Source organism: Zootoca vivipara, chromosome 7 (genome assembly GCF_963506605.1).
Source record: "Zootoca vivipara chromosome 7, rZooViv1.1, whole genome shotgun sequence".
Lineage (NCBI taxonomy): Eukaryota > Metazoa > Chordata > Lepidosauria > Squamata > Lacertidae > Zootoca > Zootoca vivipara.
Window position 1 is genome coordinate 47,457,028 of NC_083282.1, and position 21,527 is coordinate 47,478,554.

Sequence of the window (21,527 nt, forward strand, 5' to 3'; positions counted from 1 at the left end):
AAACAGGCTTCACCCAAAGGAGCCATGAGCTGCAGCTACTTTCATTCCCTGTAAATGTCTACTTCCATCAAGGAAGCAGAAATCTGAAGTGACAGACATCATGATTCTCCTGCAAGAAATTGTCCATGTGCAGACGAGCGCAGTGGAACTATAGAAAGCTTAATTTAAACATCTAAATAAAGTGGGCTGGGTTAGAGGCTTCCTTTTGCTGCAGGATATCTATAAAAATACATGTGAAGCTTTTAAAAAAATTGAGTCAAAGTAACCCAATTCCATCTAGTTTGACTGGAGCAAATGCACTACCAAAAGAAAGTCAAAAGAGGCAGGACCAATCAAGACATTTTGTTGCCTGAAGCAAAAGACAAGGCAGTGGTTCCCCTGTTGTTATTTTCAGGCGGGATTAAATCACCTAACGGGAATTCAGGTTGCACAATTATAGTTGATTAGAAGCTCTTGCACAACAATCGTACTTCCCCCAAAGAGGGGACTTTTTGTGATAAGGAAAGTGATGGGAAAATGCAATGGAAGGTGTGGAGTAACGCTTTGAAATAACATCATCTTACCTCCTTGCAAACAAACCAGGATGAACGTTCAATAAATAGACATCCTTACTCCATCATTGGTGATGGGACAGCATCCTCCACCACACCTGAGGGCAGCAGGCTAGCTTAGGGGGCACAGGTCATCAGATGGCCACATAGCACACACAGCTATTCTCTAACAGCTTGGTGCCACTGCTGACTGGGGTAGCACCCTCACTCAACTTAATGGTAGTAGGCTCTGATAAAAGGGACAGATTTGTATATACTGTACTAATGTTTACTAAGAGGAGCACATGAAGAAATGGCTACTATAAATGAAAATAAAATCTCACCACTCTGGCATAAAGTCTGATCACATGACCAAGCTTGCCAAGCTTGTGTTTACTACTTATGGGCAACTTCTAAGTCCCCTGTTCTCCCTTCTTATAAAGTATTCTTTATATTTAAAAGGCTTGGGTTGAATAGTCCTTCAAAGACAGGCCTCTTTCAAAAGACTGTAAAGCCAGATGTATGGTCAGCATAAGCCCAGCCCATTTTTCTGATAATGACACTTCATTTTTGTAACTTCTTGCCATAAGGGGTCGGAGGTGGGGGAGAGGAGTAACAGTTCACTGACAGAGTACAGGTTTTGTGGAAGAGTACAGGTTTTGCATTCAAAAGGTATCAGCTGAATCCCGAGTAGGGCTGGGGGAAACTGCTCCTAAAACTTTGAAGAACCACAAGCCGCCAATGAAAAAAACCCCAATTAGGTGGACCAAAGGTCTGGTTTTGTACACGGCAGAGTCCTATGTTTCTACTTGTTACCGAACTTTGCCGTAATAAATTTGCTAGTCTTTAAAATGCCGGGCACTAACAGAGCTAACTCCCCCTCCACGCGCCCGGGAGCCGTGACTGCTCGCGGCCAGTCGCGCTGATTCAACAGTGCAAAATGGAGCCTCTTAACTCAATCATGAAACCGAAGAGGAGGCGGCTCTGCTACCAAGATGAGCGAGGTAGAGCGCCTTCCGGAAATGACGCCACGAGGCGGAAGTCGCGTGCACCTGATCGAAGGACTACCTGCCTAAAGGAAGGTGCCTGCTATTGTGCTGGGCGTGTGCGCGTGAAGCGCTTGCAAGTGAGTGACTGCATTGTATGAGGTTTGAGGCTGGGGAATGCAAGAGAGGCACCCGCAAAAGAACCCGAAAGGGATAGAAGGAGAAGGATCGGGCCACAAGCTGCCCGGTGCTCTCGAGCTTGGCGAAGCGTCTCCTTGTCCTCGCGCTGGTGCTTTGCAATTTCCCCGATCGCGACCGACTCGCTTGCTGAGCCAATTCACTGGCACATTTCTGTAGGGCAAGTTAAATATAGGTTTTTCATTATTCTCTACTAAAACAACTCCACACACACTTCTGCCAGCACTTGGAAAATAGACCGAAAACACACACTGGAAATTAAATCTGTAATCCTAAGTATGATTGCTTGAAATTTAGCTCCCATCAAAATCCATATCACATATTTCAGAGAATGTGTCTTAGGTTGGGAGCATTAATGTCAGACCATTGTTCCATCTATCACAATATCTTCTGCACTGGCTGGTAGTAACACTCTCCCTACTCCAGCCCTACCTGGATAGGACAGGGTTTGAACTTGGGACATTCTGTATACAGAGCTCCTCTTATTGTTCGGTGATCACTCATAGCCAAGTAGATGTATTCCATGAACACAGCCTTTTTCATAACTCTTATTATTACATTTTTATTCCATTTTCTTTTTCAGTTATTACAAATATCACATATCCATAACATTCATATTACATTCCCTCTTCCCACCCCTCTTGGGCTTCCCCCAACTTCCACTTCTGATTTATTTTCCCCCTATTACACACTGCTACTGTATCTCTAAAAATACATCATACCTGTATTATTTCCTTGTTTTCTATCTGTTTCTATTACTAAAGGTGTGAGTGTTTATTTAAATCCTGTCATCAAGTCAATACTCTTTCTTTGTTTCTGCAAATATACAATAAATGGTTCCCATTCTCTTTCAAAGTCACTGTTGCCATGAACACAGTCTTAACAGTGAGTCCGTAAGTGACAGTGGAGGCCAATCCTGGATTCACACATCCTTCCACAGTGGGGACATAGGTTTCTGGGTTGGAATTGTTCACGGTGAGGGTTTGCAAAACATGTCTTCCTCTTAGCTCGTTTCTCCCTTTCATCCTGAGTTCGAGCGACTTTGAAGTCCATGACAGCAGCTGCCCAGCCACTGAACTAGGGCTCTTTACCATTATTCCCCTTTCAGAGGTCTAACATGGGGCAAAGTTCTCTCCCTGCACCCCCCCCCCAATATTTTTTCTGGTTCCATTGTTGTAATCTACGCATGGCTTTTGTGCTTTTTCCTAGACTGAAGTTCTACACTGGTGCACGAAACGTGTAATATGCCAAAAGCCCATCTCTGCTTGCTTATGTTTGACCAAGTGTTATTCTCTCCAATCCCTTCTCCAGTTCCCTTGTGCTACAGCACTGACGGCGGTAATTTTATTTCCAGTTCCTTTGGCTCCCTAATCACAAATCCTTATTTATATTACTGACTGCAGTCCTATCTACATCTGTTCAGAAGTAAGCTCCATCCAGCAGGACTTACCTTCTAGGTGAGTGCATAGGGTTGTAGTCTTGAGTTACATTTCCACCTCCCTTTCAACAGCTCTTGGAATTAGTAGGCAAAGAACTAGCTAGGTTTATTGACACAACTTCTAAACCCACCCACCTCCGCTTCATAGCTGTTGCAAGACCCAGTTTGGCCATGCTGATTGTCTCTTGTTCTGTTTGTAGACCGACCAGGTCGACCAGACAAGATCATGGCAACTCAGAGTTCCACGTCCCTGCAGGATTTGATTCGGGAAGATTTTTTGAGTTGCAAAATCTGCTACGACCTGTATGTGGTGCCCAAAATCTTGCCATGCCTGCATACCTACTGCCAAAAATGCCTAGAGCCCTTGGTAGAAAATGGGACCATACAGTGTCCTGAGTGCCGTCTGCAGTCGGAATGTCCTGGAGGTTCTGTGGGGCTGAAGACCAATTTCTTCATCAATGGCCTCTTGGAACTGTTCCAGATGAAGCGCAACAAGGACCTAGAGTGCACAATCTGCTCTAGTGCTCAGAAAGTTGTGGCTGCCACTGCCCGTTGCCTGGATTGCAAGGATTTATTGTGCCAAATATGTTCCCAGGGCCATTGCTGCTCCCGCCTCACACTACACCATAAGGTGGTGAGCCTGGAAGAGTTCCTTGCTGGGCATTATGACACTGAGGTAAGAGTCTTGCAGGAAATGTGGTGCCAAGATCACCCACAGGAGGCGCTCCGTTTCTTCTGTGATACCTGCAGCATGTCCATCTGCAGGGATTGTCGCTTGCTGGACCATTTCCAGCACAAAGTGGTTTCCATGTCCAGTGCAGTCCAGCGGGAACGACCTACTGTAGAGCAGTTGATCAACAGCTTGCAGGGAACAATTACCTGCATCTCTGAACAAGAAAAAGCTGTGGAGGAGGCAATGGACAAACTAAAAGTAGAGAGTGAACGTGTCAAGGAGAAGATCTGCAAGTATGTGGAAGATATCACTACTTACATCTTTGCCCAGAAGGAATGTGCTTTGACAAAACTGAATGTCTTCTTAACAGAACAGCTGGAGCGTTTTTGTTTAGCACAGAAGGAGCTGCAGAGTCAGAAGGACAAAGCAATGAATACTCAAGAGTTTTCTCAGCGTATTCTCTGTGTTGGGAAGGACTATGAGATCCTTCACCTGGAAGGAATGATCAGGAATAGAGTTGAGGAGCTTCGGGCGCACAGACTGCCACAACTCCAAAGTCAGATTCCAGAATTAGCCATCGCCTGGGATGAGCCACAGCAACTCTCTGAAGCATCAATTTTCAGTCTTGTCTTTCCTGGGGAGCAACCCACCAGAGATGTGCAGCAGTTGGAGCTGGGCAGTGAGTCATTGACGTCTCTGGGCGAGGAGAGTGGGGAGGTTACAGGCACTCCTTCTGATTCAGATGAAGACTCCTTCACAAGTGAATCTGACTCCCACTCTCAAAGCTCTTCTTCCTCCACTGGCTGCAGCAGAAGAGCAGAGTATGCCTACAGCTTTGACCAAGATCCACCCCACACCAAACAAAAGCCTAATATCACTGGGATTTCTTTCATGCATCACAGTGGTCAAGTCGTCCTTTTGGATCAGGCAAATGCTGAGATAAAGCAATATAGCTACGGTGGCGACTCTGAGGGGGTGATTCCTTTGCCTACATCTGATTCTGTCTTCTATGGCATCGCTGTGTGTGGAAAGATCCTGGCCTGTTCCTCAGAGACTCATCTTTTTTTCCTGAATCTTGATGGATTGGTCCTGCGTAAAGTGCAGATGAGGGGCTCTGCATTGTCCTATCCCCTTGCCTCATATGGAGACTCTTATGTGGCTGTTAGTGAAGGAACTCTCTGTTCCATCTCATTGTACAGCCCATCTGGGGCATGTGTTGGCAGAGTCCGGCCAGACAACTATTATGGGGGGAAATTCCTGTTCATTGCTGTAAATAGCTGGGAGGAGTTTGTTGTCTCAGACTTCATTAAGAAACAAATTGTGGTCATGAAGAAGTCTGGGATTGTTCTGAATGTGCTTAAGCCCTCAACCTCACTGCTGACCAAGCCATTTAGTGTCTGTGTTGATGAAGACAGGAACATTTTTGTGATTGATCAGTTCAAAGTGATACAGTTCTCGCCAGATGATGAGACTGGGAAGGTCGTGTTCAGTGGCCAGTGTCCAATGGGAAGACCCAGAGTCTTGGCCATTGATAGTAATAACCTCTTTATAGCGAGGGAAGATGGAAACACTAATGTCTTTTGGCTATAGCTCATTATTCTGAAGTTCTGAGCATCTTTCTGGAAAGATGCTCAGGGAGACTGTCACTATTGTGTTAACTAGATATTGAGATGGGCTTCAGCCTTTACTAGACCTGAGATCAGACCTTGGGTAAGAAATGCTGTTACACTCAGATGAATATACATTGCTGAAATCTTCCTGCTATTGTCAGAGCCTGACTTGAGAATAACGGCAGTAGATCAAGATCTTACATGTACCTTTAAACTATGGTTTGCATTCACACAATTTCTATGATCTGGTCTTTGTTCAAACCTCTAGAGTCTGCTGCTTCAATGCAGATCTCAGTTGAAGGGCTCATGAGAAGAAGGGGCCCGACTTTTATTTGGAACCAACATTCCTACCTTCTCTGACATTGTGGTCATAGGAAATCTTATAGATGCATCAGCAGGCTTGGTCCTTCGTTCAGTGAGCAATAGACCAGCTATTCCTTTTTTCATCTGATAATTCAAATTCAGGCATCAGGGTTAGTGCTGAGGTGGTCTCTGTCCTACCATTATACTTACAAAGACTATACAGACTTATAACATTCCACTTCCTTCACCTGCTGCTGTGTGGACCAGGAACTATTGTGCCTTGCCATCAGATTGAATTTTTTTGAGGGGGCAATATGAACAAGCAACGTAGCTTCTAGTGTAATTTAAACAGTAACATGCATTCAGTGTGTAGTTTGTGGAAATGTGGATGTGTGTTTTCATGTTCATCTCACAAACATTTAATGCTCTTGCATAATCCCTGAGTACCCATGGAATTGTAGAAATTCAAGAATTCTCCTTGCATACATGTTCCTTACTCAATGCCTAGTAAATATGCTGTCTTTGCTAGGGCTTGACAACTCACTGGCTCACTAAACAAACGTGGAGGTGCTGAGACCAGGAATATTGTATTCCAAGCTTTTTATAGGCACACAGCTCAAGGCCCATGTCTCAAGATCCATGCAGGTGTCACCTATGAATGTCTATATGCACATCTAGTCGGCACCGAGATCCGTAGTTGGTGAGCTACTGTCTAATCTTCCTGCTATTCATTTTGGTAGTAAAGTAGTCATCCAATTCCCCGACTTCCCACTTGTATGCCCAAGGATGCACAAATGACTAGTCTTGAAGACGCACTTGAAAATGTAGATCCCAATTTCTGCAGGCGCATGTATTGGGAGGTGGCCTTTCTGCTGTCTTTTAACACAAGGCCAAAATGGTTCCTACAGATCATTCCCTTTTTGACGCAAGCTATGCTGTAGATTTCCTTTGATAACTCTGCTTGGGAAAGTTGACTAGACATGTATTGTCTGGGGAAAGAAGACCAAAACTTAAAGAGTAAAGGGACCATATGCTGCCTGCAAATCTAGTTCCTGTTATATCTAGTTATCCTCTGATTAAGCAGGGAGGAATTTTATCAGCCTCAACATCCTGCACCTATGTTAGGCCCCTGAGCCTTACGCTCCATCAGTTTTACAGATACTATGGCATTGTTCAAAGAGCAGTGGCCCAGAGGTTGGGGAACATGTGGTCCTGCAGAGGTTATTTGGACTCCAACTCCCATCAGCCCTGGTTAGCATGGCCAATGGTCATGGATGTTTGGAGTATTCATCCAACAGCATCTGGAGAGCCACAGGTTCCCCATCCGTGGTCTATAAAATAGGTAACTGTTGAAGGTATGAAGAGGAGTGCAGGTGCCTCTGCTGAATGCCATCATGCCTTATGAGGAGCCAGGGTCAAGGGTACCCCATTGTGCATTACTTAAGGAGTTCTTAAGGAGCTGTTAACATTTCTTCAGTATATGCTTTTGATATTAATAAAATTGAATAAATAGCCATTTTGTTGTACTTCTAATCTCAAGTCATGTGCCTTGGAGCTGGTTTGTAGACAGTGGAAAAGTGCAAGTCTCAAATTGCCTACTAACTTTTCACAAAGAGAGACACTATGTGCATCTTTTTGCATATTTACTCAGAAGTAAGTCCCAGTGAGATTACTTCTAAGTAAGCATAGAGGTTTTTGCTATGTTGGAAAAATCTTGACATAGCTGCCAAGTTATCCCTTTTTTTCAGGGATTTTCCATTATGCTGAATAGGCTTCCTCGCGAGAAAAGGGAAAACTTGGCAGCTATGAATCTTGAAGGATATACTGTGGCATATATTTTACTGAGTTTTTGCAGTAGATCCACAGTCTTATATGGATGCCTAATCCTTGGAGCATGAAAAAGTGTTATGTCCTTGGCTTTCACCTTACTTTGTGTGATATAAAGAACAGGAATATGACTTTGGGGTCTTGGACTTGTAAAGTGGGGTTTTTACCTTAAGGTTTAATCACAGATGGTTTCTTTGAGGACTTGTGAAGCACAACTTTGATGGCACTTGTAGTGTGGGGGCTCCTAGGGCAGGGGACATGGAAACATGGTCTATTTGGGATGCCAACATATTCACTAAGGTATCCTAAGGAAATCTGCTATGACAGCACCTGGACCTGAATAATAGGTGCACTTTTAAGTTTGGGCTTTGAACCAGTTTGGTGAATAACTGCATGTAGTCCACACTCCTAGCAACAAACCCACTACAATTTCTATACTTTATTTCACATTGGTTTTCAGTGCACACATGATCAAATGAGATTTAAAAGGGGGAGGGAGACTGACCCAGGCATCATCATCATTCCCTAGATACAGCACTGGGGGAGCTGACAGAGGCATTAATGGATGAGACAAATGTATCCTGCTGCATCACACTGCAGTAGAATAATAATAATCTCTTGCATCTCATTTCTTCTGTAGGTGACCTCACTACCACCATAACATTTCACACATGTCATTTCCTTACATCTCCTGTAAAAGAAACTTGAGATTTTGTATTTGGAATGAAAAAAACAAACATTAACTTGTGCCTAATTTGCATTATTTACTGTTGAGTGCAGAATCTGGAGTTTCTTTGTACAGAATACCTAGATTCTCCAATTGGCATACTGATGGCATACCCTGTATGGTTTGTGTTTGGTATAAGGGCAAATTGTGAAGGTGTAGCCTTCTGCCTTGCTGTAGTATATCATGGGAGACATTGCCATGCTTCTGCTTCTATTATAAGCCTTTCAGTGATCCCGGCCCTTTAAAAGAATTATATCAGCTGTTGCAAATACTGCCCCTTGCTCTGCCTGTTGAGCATCAACTCATTCAGGGCAGAGTCTGTGGATTCTGGGCTCCTTTATAAATCAGGGCTTGGGGGTCACCTCAAGTTAAGAATTGGGTCAAGCTAAAGAGATATTGTTACATTAGTGTGGGGAAACTCAGTTGGGCACAGTTGTGGTCATAAAATAAATTGTACCCACTGATTTTTTTGTATCCACATGTGAGTCTTACTTGAAGACCTTTTGGGAAGGTGCTCTAGATGGAAACTGACAGACAGAGCAAGCCTACATGGCCATAATATATGCTGTTAACTTTGGTGATTTCCCTTACAGAGAGGTCTCTTGAGTAAGCAAAGTAGTTATTAATTCCTCATACTCTATGAACTAAGTCCCCCAATGCCAGCTGTATTTGCCATCCATACATTGATGCTCATCTTGTATACATGCACACATTCCTGGTATCAGTTTCCAGTCTTGTTTCTAACCCTGAGTATCCAGGGGCATTCAAGCCAGGAAATGTCACTCCCATCCAGGTATCCTGCTATCAGGCTAGTAAAGGTGTGTGGGTGCATGCCTGCCACTGTCTTCACTGTTCCGGTGAGGACAATAAAACTGTTTGGAGATATGCTCCATGCAGCTTAGTTCTCCCTCATCCTACATGTAACTATCCATTCAAAACAGAACTGTATGCATTCCACGATAATGACAATCACACCACACAAAAACAAGATTTGGGCACCAAAGTCCATTTCCCTATAATTGCATCATTCATTTTTGTAAAAGTAAGTAGACCTTGGGGCTGCAAAGATAAACATTAAGAGATTGGGGTAATGCCTGGTGCCACTTCAGAAATGTTGGGGGAACTAATTAGTGAAATGAATGTTTGTGTATGAGAGAGACACTCTTAACTATCCAAATTGAACAGCCTCTAGTACCATTTTCACTATTGTGCTAGAAAAGCCTTTCTTTGGAACGATGACTGTTTCCACACCTTTTATCTCCCAGCATTCAGTAGCGAAAACATCTTTATGTGTTGTGGTCTCTGGCCAACAAGCCCAGGCTGCTATCTTGGCAGCACAGCTCAGCAGCAGAAATTCCGGCACATTGCTGAAGACAGGAAGACGCATCTGGGCCAGGCTGGTTGTCGTAAAGTGCAAATGCCAGTCCAATACGAGAGTTCAACCCTGCCGTTTACTTGAGGGTTAAATGAGATTTGCTGTGCTAGAGGTAGGAGCGAGCTGCCGGTCGGCTGAGATGTGTCCCGAGATGGTGAAAAGGTTGCTGTTGTCCCCAGCGCCCCGGTTCGGAGGTACAGCTGAGCAACAAGAAGTCCACATCAAATAGAGCAGCAGGCTGAGCAGGATGATAGCTCCAGAGGCTGTGAGCACAATGCCACTGACGAACATGCTGGCAAAGGGGCGTTGGGCAGTTGGGTTGCTGCCAACGCTGGTGGTGGAAAGCACAGTGAGGACTGTGCCACACACCAGCAGCACCAGGGCTGTCAGCAGCAGCACGGCACAGTCCGAGGCACCACCGCTCTTCAGCAGTGCAACTTGCTCTCGGCTGCGAATGCAATTCATGTCCTGGATGGCTGAGCTCAGCAGCTGCTTCAGCAAGACCAAGAGCGCCAGTAGGCAGAGTGTTGTGCCCACTGCCAGCCTCCATTCCCCAGAGCGGCTGCTGGTACTATAGAGCAGTGCAATGCCACCTACCCCACAGGCAAGGATCAGAGCCACAGCTACCCCATAGCAGACAAATGACTTTCTGGGCTCCTGGAACCACCATAGCTCCACATGTTCCTCCAGGATGTTCCTCTGGATCCGGCTGGCATTGGCTGGGGGTCTGGGCACACCCAGCGGCTCTAATTCAGGCATGGTGGATACTGGATTGGCTCCTACATAAAGGTGGGTCGGGCAGATGGAGCTGCCGCTTCAGCTGGCAAGCCTGGATGGGTGTGACATTTCCCAGCAGGAGAGGGCAGCACCCGTCACTTTTTCTTCCTATGTGAGGGAGCAGTGCCAGAGCCAAAAGCCTGCAGCCCGTGTATTACTGTATGCTGTCACAAGTGCAGCACAGGAGAAATGTAGGACTCCTCTCTCTTGAAGCCAAAAGTGAAAAGCTGCTTCAGCCTTGTAGCTCATTTGCTTCCAAGCTCACGGGGATCCTGGCACATATCTGAAAAAGAAATGACAAAAGGTTACGAAATGAAGATTGCCTCTAGAGAGGAGAGGGATCCACCTCCTTTCCCTTGAAACTCCACTCCCGGAGTTCCAAAGAAAAAAAGAGTCACGAGGAAAATGCCACTCCCTCTGGGGTCAGCTAATGTCCATGCAAGTAAAACCTGCTTTTTATGGGCAGGGCTGTTCTGTCCATGCCTTAGGAAAATAAATCAAAATTCTGCACTTTGCCAACCCTAGCTCCGCATGCCAAGAAAAGCAGAATTCTGCTTTCATAAGTAAATTGTAATTTGCACTTGAATTATCCATATGAAAACAAACAAACCATTTGGACAGATTTTTCTCATTTTGCAGAATTCAAATCATTCTGTCATAGTGAAGCTCCAAAACTATACAGGAAATGCGGTTCTCATCTCTGCCTTTATTGATTTTACCATGTGCTGCACACCCATCTTGAGGACAATGTTATCTTCAAAGTGCTTAGAATCATTTTGAAAAAGATGAATGCTGTTATTCCTCAGGATTCTGAGTTCTATTCTCTGTGTTAACATCTGTGCTAGAGTGAGGCAATTGCACCCAGCTTTGCTTACAGCACAAAGAAGAGAGATGGAAAAATAAATAGAATTGGGCAGTTCTTTCAGTAGGTTAAAGGTAAAGGGTGGGTAGCCAAAGCAGAAATCCAAGTTTTGTGATTTCTTCCTTTAGTTTATTTTTTCATATTTAAAATATACAGGATATCATATGCTTTTATCATTGGAGACATCCTCCAGTCATATTACTGTCACAGAAGCAATGAAAAAACAAAACACCTTATCCAAGACTGTTCAGAACTTTCCAGTCAATGTTAAATAACTGTCAGAAGACTGCTTCCATGCCCCTCCATATTTGAACAAAGATTCTCTAGACAAATATGCAGCTCTCTCACTTAATCTGTTTTAGGGGTATTCTTGCTGTTTTGCATGTACAGAAACCTGCACAGGGTCTTATTGTGTGTGGAGAGAAATAGCAAATGGAGAAATCCACTTTACATGTATATTTTTCAGCACTGGATGCTGCTGAACATAGGTACATATCTGCTTTCTTGGTCCAGTGCATTTGGTTATTACGTCATTTTTGTAGTAGTTGCATGCAACACTTTGTTATGAATAACTCTCTGGATCGGGGCCAAAGATGGCCTTGCATTAAATCCAGAACTGCTGAAATCACAATAATAATCATCTTATTTGTATGCTGCCTTTCCACAAAAGAACCATTTTACAAGAAATAAAAATGAACCACATCTGAAAACCAACTGTTGTAAGAATAGTTCCATAATAGCATAATAAACAACAGCACAACTGCAACTCTAAGAACATACAAAACACATTTCAGTACTATAAATATAGCAAGGGATCTTGCTATAAAAAATAACAAGGGATCTTGGCAGTTTTGCCTTGCTCCTCCATTCACCTCTCCCAATATGTTGCTTACAGTCCCTCTTCTGCAGCAGGTTTCCAAAGGCAGGAGGTAGCTGGAAACAGGATAAACTAGTTACTAGGCTTTCTTTCAGCCAGGTCAAAGTTTGGCCAAAAAAACCCCAAACCATGCAAGTCTGCATACATATGCGCATGCACACACATACAACCTCCACATTTGATTTTAAAGGGCATAAGATGTTCCCATACAGGGTCTTTCTCATTTGGTCCATTATAGTGGAGCAGCACAAAATTGTACTGAAATCTTTAAAAAGTTGTATATTGTTGATTCACTTTGTCTAGAAATAGATTAAAGGGTTTAGAGGTGTTTGCTTTCCAAACAGTAACATCCTTATAGCCTTATAGCTTTTCACAGCAGTGCAGTAAGGTTTGTTGGTACAATAGCACGCCTAATGTAACCCAAAGAAGTCACGACCACCAGGGGTTCAAGAAAGTAAAGCCTGTATGCTGGAGAAGTAGCACTGATGGCTAAATAGATTTGGGCTTGAAGAGGCAAAGAGAGAGCTGGATTTCCATATGATTTTTAAATCATCATATCCTACTTTGCGGATTTTTAGTTCATTAGTACTCTGGAGAGAATGTGAGGCAAAGTAACAACATTTATAGATGATGCAAATGGTTCAAGATGATTGTTAATAAACTGATTTTCAAAACACTTTTCAGCCATTGTGGTTTTCAAAGCTGTTCATAATATCCATGGGAAGCAAGTAATTTAAAACTTCAGGCAAAATCACAACATAAAAAAGCAGATAAAACAACAGCACAAAGTCAAAGCTTCAAAAGAGCCAGCTAAAACCAGGGGCAACCCACAATGAGAAGTTAGATTTTTGTAGTGTGCCAACACAACTGCAAGTGATTGTAAGAAGAAAGGAAAGATGTCAGTAGCAGCTAAAGTTTGCAGTATGAAAATCTGTCTATGCATATTTAGTTCATCTGTGCTTACTCCCAGGTAAGTTAATAATAATAATAATTTATTATTTATACCACGCCCATCTGGCCGGGTTTCCCCAGCCACTCTGGGCGGCTTCCAACAGAAACATTAGAATACACTAATTTGTTAAACATTAAAAGCCTCCCTAAACAGGGCTGCCTTCAGATGTCTTCTAAAAATCTGGTAGCTATTTTCCTTTTTGACATCTGATGGGAGGGTGTTCCACAGGGCAGGCGCCACCACCGAGAAGGCCCTCTGCCTGGTTCCCTGCAACTTGGCTTCTCGCAATGAGGGAACCGCCAGAAGGCCCTCGGAGCTGGACCTCAGTGTCCGGGCAGAACGATGGGGGGTGGAGACGCTCCTTCAGGTATACGGGACCAAGTTGTTACAAGACTGCAACCACAAGGTTGTTTAGGAGCAAAGTTGTGGGAATGGCATGAAGAAGAATACCTTTGTCATGTATCCTACCCTGCTACCATGCAATAAAGATAAATATTGCTTCTGTACGCTTAACACCTAGAAAAGCAAATCAGTTGCTAGAGATTATTAGGCAAGACAAATCAAAGTACCAAATACCAGGATTGCTCCTGTACAAATTCTGCCTACCTCATGAATCTTAGTGGAAGATAACAGGCCTGGTTTTTGTGCAGAAAAAAGCAACCAAAGTAAGCAGAAATATGCAATACCTTTCACATGACAGCTTATGAATGTAGGTCTACAGTATGCAGAGTAGGCAGCTGGAAAGTTGTAAGTAGTTAGGTTATAACGTCTTATCAATAAAAATCAAGAATGGTTTGGAAAACAAAAAAGGGAAATTTGGTATTTTGTATAATACTAGAGTTGGTGATCATTCCGTGAAATTAAGGCACAATTTTTAATACATGCAATATGTGCAAAAATAGCTGGTTCCTTAGATGCTCAGGGTATTCAGCATAATGAATAAATAGTAGAAGCTAGTAATCTTCAGAAAAAGTATTAGTAGCCCCAGTTGCTACACTTTCTCAACACCTGACCACAAGGGCTAAATTGATGGACCTCATTAAAGCTACCCCTGCAGTAAAGCTTCTTCCCAGTGGATACTTAAAATGAGACTCCATCTTCCACAGGGCTGATAAAAGATCCTTCTTTGAAGTGATCTTCCACATGGGGGCCTTCGCAATGACACCCCATTTCCAATGAGGATTAGGGTTGCCATATTTCAAAAAGTAAAAACCAGGACACGCTGAAGACCCCAAAATTGACTTGCTTAAGATCCAGGAGAAAGTGCCACCTTTTGGAAATTCCCCCCAGATCTCCAATCTGCCTTTGAAATCCCAATAATGCCCAGGAAAATCTGGACATATGGCAGCCCCAATGGGGATGCGTCAATGGGCCCCTCATAAGCAGGACCCCCTCTTCCAGCAATTCTAATAGATTCCACTCACTGGTGCTGCAGTCTTGGATCTCCCCATAGCAAGCTTGCCCCTGGTGCTATGATGCACCTGTCTTCTATGAGTACCAGCCTTGTCCGTCAAAGCTTAGCTGCATTAGGGCTCCTGGATCAGATTGGCACAACATCCCTCAGCTGAGCTGTGCTCGCCTCTGGTGCTGGCAGCAAGGATAGTGGCAGAGGGCAGGGATCCCACACAGTAATAAAGCCCCATTCACAGCACCAGCCTCACATGGTCCCTCATCAGCATCTGCCTCTTGTCACCAACTGGCTCTCCAGCTTGTTGAACAATAGATCCTTGCGTCAAGGCTGTCTTAACCCTTGAGACACAAGTCTTTGTCTAGGAAGAACGGAGACCTGGATGGGGTTCTAGGAATTTCTCTGTACCGGTAGTTAGTGACTTCCTCCCCATCACTGCTCAGATGCAAACCATTTATCAGTTGTCACTGCCTGTAACCACACATTAACACCTTGCTCTCCTGACTTCTCCCTTCAGGGAATCTCCGGGAAATGGCTGTTAAGTATTCCCATCATTAACAGACAGAAATGCTACTGTCCCAAGCAAGTGCATCCCTGCCAAGGCGACCTTGGAATATCTTTGCAGCCTCTACAGCTACAAACTTTATTTAGAAGGATATTGAAAATGGCAGGAACAGAACTGAAAACAGAATAATTTTCATGAGTAAATGCAGTGCTTGCTAAATCTGCATGCTGCCCCTTAATTTTCTCAAGCCACTCAGCCTCTTGCTGTTTACCTTTTGCATAGGATTGACCTGTATTTTACGTACTGTATAGTATAGTACCATTTGTGACATTAGAGCAGGAGTGGGGAGCCGGTGGCTCACAGGATGTTGCGCTACAACTCACGGCATCCCACGAGACTGATGGAAATGGCGAGATCCACAGGCTCCCAATTCCTCTTACAGGGCAGCATAAGGAACCTTATACTGTACAGCCCAAGGGCCACAAGCCAGAGGTGGCCAAGACCAGAAGCAAAAGTAGGTGGGGGGCAGAGGCGTATGACCTTTTTAGGATATGTATCTTCTTATGTATTTTGTTATGTCGTGTTGTCATTCAATATGGTTTAACAGTACTTCTTGTGTATGTAAACTTCTCCGAGGTGTTTTGGATAGTAAAGCAGTCTATAAGAGTGGATGGAACAACAAATAGGTAGGCCTCATTCCACAAGTACACACATCTCTCCATCTCCCATCCAGACAAAATAAATCAAGACAGGCCTAGGGCACAGTCCAGCCAAGCAAAAGCACAGAAGGAAGGTATGGGGTAGTACCCACACGGGGTGTAGCTTAGGGAGAGTCCCAAGGCTGCGTTTGGTGCCTGGGCCTGAGGTTCCCCGCTCCTGCTATAGAGTACACAGCAATGTGAATGACTGAAGACAGCCCTTGTGGAGAGGGAGCTTTGCATCCCGCTGTCTAAGCTGGCAGAGTTTAGGCCTAAAGCTTCTTGCACGATAAAGCATCAGCTCACTCTCTTACCATTACACATCTTTGGTGGGGAAATACCAAACACTGGTAGGAGGATATACTAAAAGCAGAGCAACACAATGCTATGATGCATTTTCGTTACGATTTTTCACTGTAAAAGCTGCCACTTGAAAGTTTCCGCAATAAATAAAATTCCTTACCTTCATCCTCTTTTATCCTTTTTAAAAGTGCCTTTTCACAAACATGGTTTCCCTGTACTGCCACTGGGGTAAGGGGGAGAAACTCTCACCTTGAGATGCGCATCCCATTGGAAGTAATGCAGTCTAGAGAAATGACACCTGCATATCTTGTCTCTGCATTGCATTCCTTTCAATGGGAGGCACTTCCATCGTGCATCCCAGCCTGAGGGAACGTTTGCCCTGTTGCTTTGGCAACAGAGGCATGCACACTCTTCCTCCGGCATCCACCTTCTTACAAACAGTTTATTCATCCCCTTTTGCTGAGGAATGTAAAAAATGGATGAAAAGGCAAGGCATCGTATCAGAGGGGCCAGAGATCTGCACAAAATGCACCAGTCAGTCAGCTATCAGGACTGAGTATAAGCAGGAAATGTGGCTCATGGGGTCAAAGGGAAGTGAGGCCTAATCATACAAGCATCTTACTGTTAAAATCCACCACTATCTAAGGCTGCACACTTATTTAGGAAGTCAGTGGGAGTTGCCTCTGAGTAAACTTTTAAACATGCATGGGTCCAGGCTATCTTTAAAATCCAGTTTAAACTCTTGTTACTGCATCAGTTAAGAGATCTGGAAGATGTTCAGTACAAGTACCACTACTTTACAGGGAATTAAGGGGATGGCTAAAAGTCCCTGCTCCTCTTGTAACAGATTCCCCTTTATTCTGGCCAATTGCTTAACATCTAGATCAGTGGCTACTTGAGCCTTGCCTTGGCAGAACCAGGTGGTCAGAGAGGGGAGAGGCCTGATCCAGACACAGCCTGACCGTGTCAGGCCAAGCCCCGCTCTCTATCAGGGACAGAGCATGAGATCACTGTTAAAACCATAAGGAGAACAGGCTTCTTCGGGGCACGTTGCCAGCCGAGGCTGCATTGATGCAGAAATCAAAGCTCAGTGACTTGTAGGAGGGCCAGGAAGAGTTGAATAAATTCCCCCACCCTCTCCGTGCACCACACAAGCCTTTCCATTCTACCTGTGTGTGAAGTTTGAACTCCTGGAGGAACAACCGCTTGTACCCTGTGGATTCATGAGCACAGGCATCCAAGTCCATGGTTCCATCCACGTCACTTATATGCCAAGCAGGGCAAAAGAGCAGCTGTGTGCTCTAAGCGGTACTTGCCTGGGATTTGTGCTGCCGTTGGCACACGATGGCTTCTAACACACTGCTTGCTGTGTTTTGCTGGATTGCCTGCAGCCAGGAAGGGATTACAGCCAGCTTGGATTGTCAGCTATTCAGCATTAACCCATATGGGAGAGGACCTCTCACACTCCTTCTCATCCCTCCCTGCTTTTAGAACCGTAGAATTGTTGAGTTGGAAGGGACCCCCAACGGTCATCTAGTCCAGCCCTCTGCTATGCAAGAATCACAGCTAAGTCTCTGGGGCTACTGAACAAGGGCAGACGTAGAGGAATGTTTCCAGGCACTTTGAGAGCATAGAATCAGAATGGTAGAGTTTGAAGGGACCCGGAGGATCATCTAGTCCAACCCTCTGCTATGCAGGAATCTCAACACACAGCCCCTCATCCAATATGAAACCATACTAGACTCTGCTTAGCTTTGCAAATCTGCTAGCAGTTTCGCAGTTGCAATGGATGTTTCCTAGGAAGCCATTATTAAATGAAATTAAAATAATGGTGGTGGTGGTGATCAGAGGAAGAGCAGCTTTGAGGAAAGACCCCATCTCCTTTCCACACATCCCCATATCCTGAAAGTATCTGAGCAAAAGGCAATCCCTCAGGAATGCCACTAAACATAGTTGTAGGGTAACAAGGGACGAGCCGTGTGTATGTGTGGAATTTGAAGAGCTTTCAATCCCACTCCAAGCCTTGACCGAAAGGGAAGATGACAGTATGTAGTGGAGACAACCAGGTACAGGTAATTGCTAGAAGGGACATCAGCTTCACTCACCTAAAGCTGATTCTTCACAGAAGATGCTGTAGCAAGTCTTGTTTCTTTTGCCTAAGCTCTCGGACTTGCCAGGATGCTGGTATCGTCTTCTGCTCTTAGACTTGACAGATGGGACAATTTTCAGATTGTGGCCCGAGGATAAAATTAAAATCTATCTTCTTCCCTCCCTGCCTGCGTCTACCTGTCAAGCAACAGGTGCAAGTCCCACCTCCTTCCTCTGCCTGTCCTAGCTCAGGTGCTGCGTCTGATAGGCTCATAGCATACACTGACCTTTGCCCAGACAGGTACATTCTCCAGAAGGGCGGGGATGGAAAGACAACCTGCTGTTGTCCTTGGAAGCATTCCAGCCTGGTGACTGTGTGCTTGAGGCAAGCGGAAATAAGAAGGCTGATGGAGCAAGGGAAACAGGAGGATATACAATACAGGCAGAGGTAAGCAAATACAGGTTGAAAGAGTTCGGTGTTAACCCTCACCAGACAAGCTCCTTGCCAGACGGGTTCACATTTCCACCCCCTAAGCAGCGCAGTCACATTCTGACTATTGCTAAGGGGCAGCAGAGAGACATGGGGCCATTTAGGATGCAGGGTGGTGCCAGGAAAGAAACACAGCCATTCTGCATTTCTGTGCACCTGTCAGGAAGATAAGAATCTTCCTCAGACTTCTTGAAAAGAGAGCTTTTCTTTTAGCAAAGCATTTTCTTTGTGCCTAAAGCAAAGCATTTTATTGGCCTTTGAGAGAAGAAGTTCTGACTGGGCAGGATCTTCTCGAGGCCTTGGTGTCTAAGTAGTAATGGTATGGCTAGGATAGTATAATATAATCATTTCTAAAAGAGTAGGGACTTGTGGAATACTGGCTAATGAATGGATCAGACTTTGATGGACAGTGAACCCCTTACACCTTCAAAGCCTTTCCCCCCACGATGGTGCCATCAAAATAAAGTAAGTGAATAAACAAGATACCGGTACTTGGTTTTTGGATTAACAAAATAGAGAGACTAGGAACCATCTCCACCCCCTACCCATTAACTTAATGTTCCCAAATCCTTTCAGCATACAGAGGTATATTTAAATAATACTGAGTGGATAGGCAAGTACCATTGCTATGGGACACTCAATATAGATGGTGCAACACAACATTCAGTTTTTTGGGGGGAGAAGATCGCATACATTTTCTAAGACTTGTAAATGCCCTGCATTTCATGGGGTTGAAGGCTTGACTGAATACATATTTTTATCTCAATACGCCAATACTGCCTGTACTTCATTATTGTGGGGGTGGGGAAAGCTTATGATATGTGGTATTGTTATTTCCATTTTATAGAGAAATGTGATAGAGAACCATGCATATGGTCATCCAGCAAGCTCACGTCAGAGTTCAGACTTGAAAATGAACTCTACAATAGCCAACAGCAACCATCTTCTCACCAGGTCACACTATTTGTCCATTTTGTTAGCATACCCAACACACGGTCAAATCAAGTGCCACCAGGGTTTTGAGTGCTAAAAGATTTGTGGCTGATGGTGACAGCAGCAGTCTAGGATTGCTTTTCTTCCTCTTTCTCCCTACCTTGCCTAGCATTGCCATCACATACTGCAAGGCCTGTCTTCCATTGGCTTCACATTTCCTACCTACCTCGTTCCTGACAAAAAGTCACAATTCCAGGTTATGTGATTTCTAAATCATGCCGAGTTATTGGATTCTGTTACTCTTCCCTCTCTTCATTTATTGTGTCTTCCCTTACCCGAGTGTAATACAATAGCACATATTCCTTTCCTATAAGTGACAATGGTCATATCTTCAGTTGGATTTTTTGAACTTCTGGTAGGCTTCTTGCAACATAAATTGTCTGGTGTAATGCCTGATTATGTGCATGACAATTCACATTTCCTTCTGTAAATCTGTGGTACTACTTCCCACCCTGTCTTCAATACCTTTCTTCTGGTTGACTACCGATTTGCACAACTGTATACAGTATAATACTTACCCTCTCCCCTCCTCTAGAGATACTGTCTGATTTAAACAGGTATGTTTTAGCAGGAGACAAAGTGTGTGAATTGATTCCTGTTAAAAACATGTAAGTTTTATTTGGAAAACACTGGGTGAAATATGAAGACTAAGTGTGCACTAGAATGAAAAGCATGGTTTTCATAGCTATGTTGACACAAAGAAAAATGCTAACATACCTTCTTGTAAAAAAAGAAAAGAAAAACCCTACTTTGTGATGCAGGCATGGTATGAGCACAAAGGATTGTTATGCTGCCTCAGAATCCAAGACATGACAGTAAACATAGCTAAAACATCCAATAAAACCTACATTGCCATTCTGCCTCTGTTCCATGAACTTCCTCTGGTCTAGGAGTAATTTTCCAGCGAGTTCTAGACTCCCAAAGTCCCTTGGTGAGATGGTTTGTCAGCAGTGGGTTGTTCAGCAATCTTCTCTGATCAGGGTAGAGTCCACTCCTTTTGACATGCTCTCCAATTACATCTTCTGAAGCGCCTGTGTGTGCGTGCACCATGGGAAAAACTTCTCACCTGAGGGCAGCATTGCACCATTGTGGAGCAAAGGCTAAATTATTAGGGAGTGTTTTAAGCACCTGTCAGAGGAAGATCACTCCTAGCTACCTAATAATTATCAAGAAAAAGATTGATTCACATCCGCTGTCATTGCCGGAAGAATTAGTGCGGGACGTATGGAAGAACATGGGATATGAATGATTTAGGAATTGTAGACATGCATATTATTAATTAGTTCATAGAAAGCATTACATGTAGCTTACTCTGAAGAGCATCTGCCTTGTTAAGGAATCCTCTCTGCTGATCTTCTAAAAGTTTCTAAAGCAGTTACAGCAACTACCCATATAACATAGATTATTGGTCAATTTCAGAAGGCTTTTAATTCGTAAATGCAAATAATTAAGAGAATAGTGAACCTACTTGACCCAGGGTGCTGCAGAGTCTTGTTCTGGTAAGTCAGGGAAGAATAACTTGAAGGGTATAGCTTATCACCAGCACACCATAAATTGCTGAAGTGCTTTTGCTTTGTTGCCTCATGGAGGACAGAAAACAAATAGTTGTGTTGTGAAAAGGATATGTTACTAAGCAGATTAGATTACAGAACAGTCAGTGTCGGTATCAGAAAAGCAGAGGGCATATTATTGTTGCAAACAAAAGTCAGCCAGTTTTATTGCATTTTCACTGGCTGCCAATATGCTTCCAACTTCCATTCAGCGCCCTGATGCTTACCCATCAAGTCATTTGCAGCCTGGACCCCACATATCCTAGGGAATGCCATTTTTTATATTGTCCCCTATGTCAATAGCAACCTGCTTCTCAGGCCCTGCTTTGAGTACCAACTCAAGCATATCATGGCAAG

The 21,527-nt window shown here is 44.0% G+C and overlaps 2 protein-coding genes across 3 annotated transcripts; one reads left to right on the forward strand and one right to left on the reverse strand.

Moving 5' to 3' along the window:
• Positions 1 to 39: 39 nt before the first annotated feature.
• Positions 40 to 7,642, forward strand: LOC118088685 (E3 ubiquitin-protein ligase TRIM56-like). The gene is made up of 2 exons (XM_060276977.1): positions 40 to 1,656; positions 3,353 to 7,642. The coding sequence occupies exon 2, from the start codon at positions 3,379 to 3,381 to the stop codon at positions 5,413 to 5,415; it is 2,037 nt and encodes a 678-aa protein (XP_060132960.1). The 5' UTR covers positions 40 to 1,656; positions 3,353 to 3,378; the 3' UTR covers positions 5,416 to 7,642.
• Positions 7,643 to 7,741: 99 nt separating this feature from the next.
• On the reverse strand, positions 7,742 to 18,410 carry TMEM125 (transmembrane protein 125). 2 transcript variants are annotated; one of them, XM_035122612.2, is made up of 2 exons: positions 18,155 to 18,410; positions 7,742 to 10,727 (listed from the first exon to the last, which is right to left on the reverse strand). In XM_035122612.2, exon 2 carries the CDS (start codon positions 10,424 to 10,426, stop codon positions 9,755 to 9,757), a length of 672 nt encoding a protein of 223 aa, XP_034978503.2. In that variant the 5' UTR covers positions 10,427 to 10,727; positions 18,155 to 18,410; the 3' UTR covers positions 7,742 to 9,754. The 2 variants fall into 2 exon arrangements, with proteins under 2 accessions (XP_034978503.2, XP_034978505.2); XM_035122614.2 differs by having other exon boundaries at positions 14,560 to 18,410.
• Between the last annotated feature and the right edge of the window lie 3,117 nt (positions 18,411 to 21,527).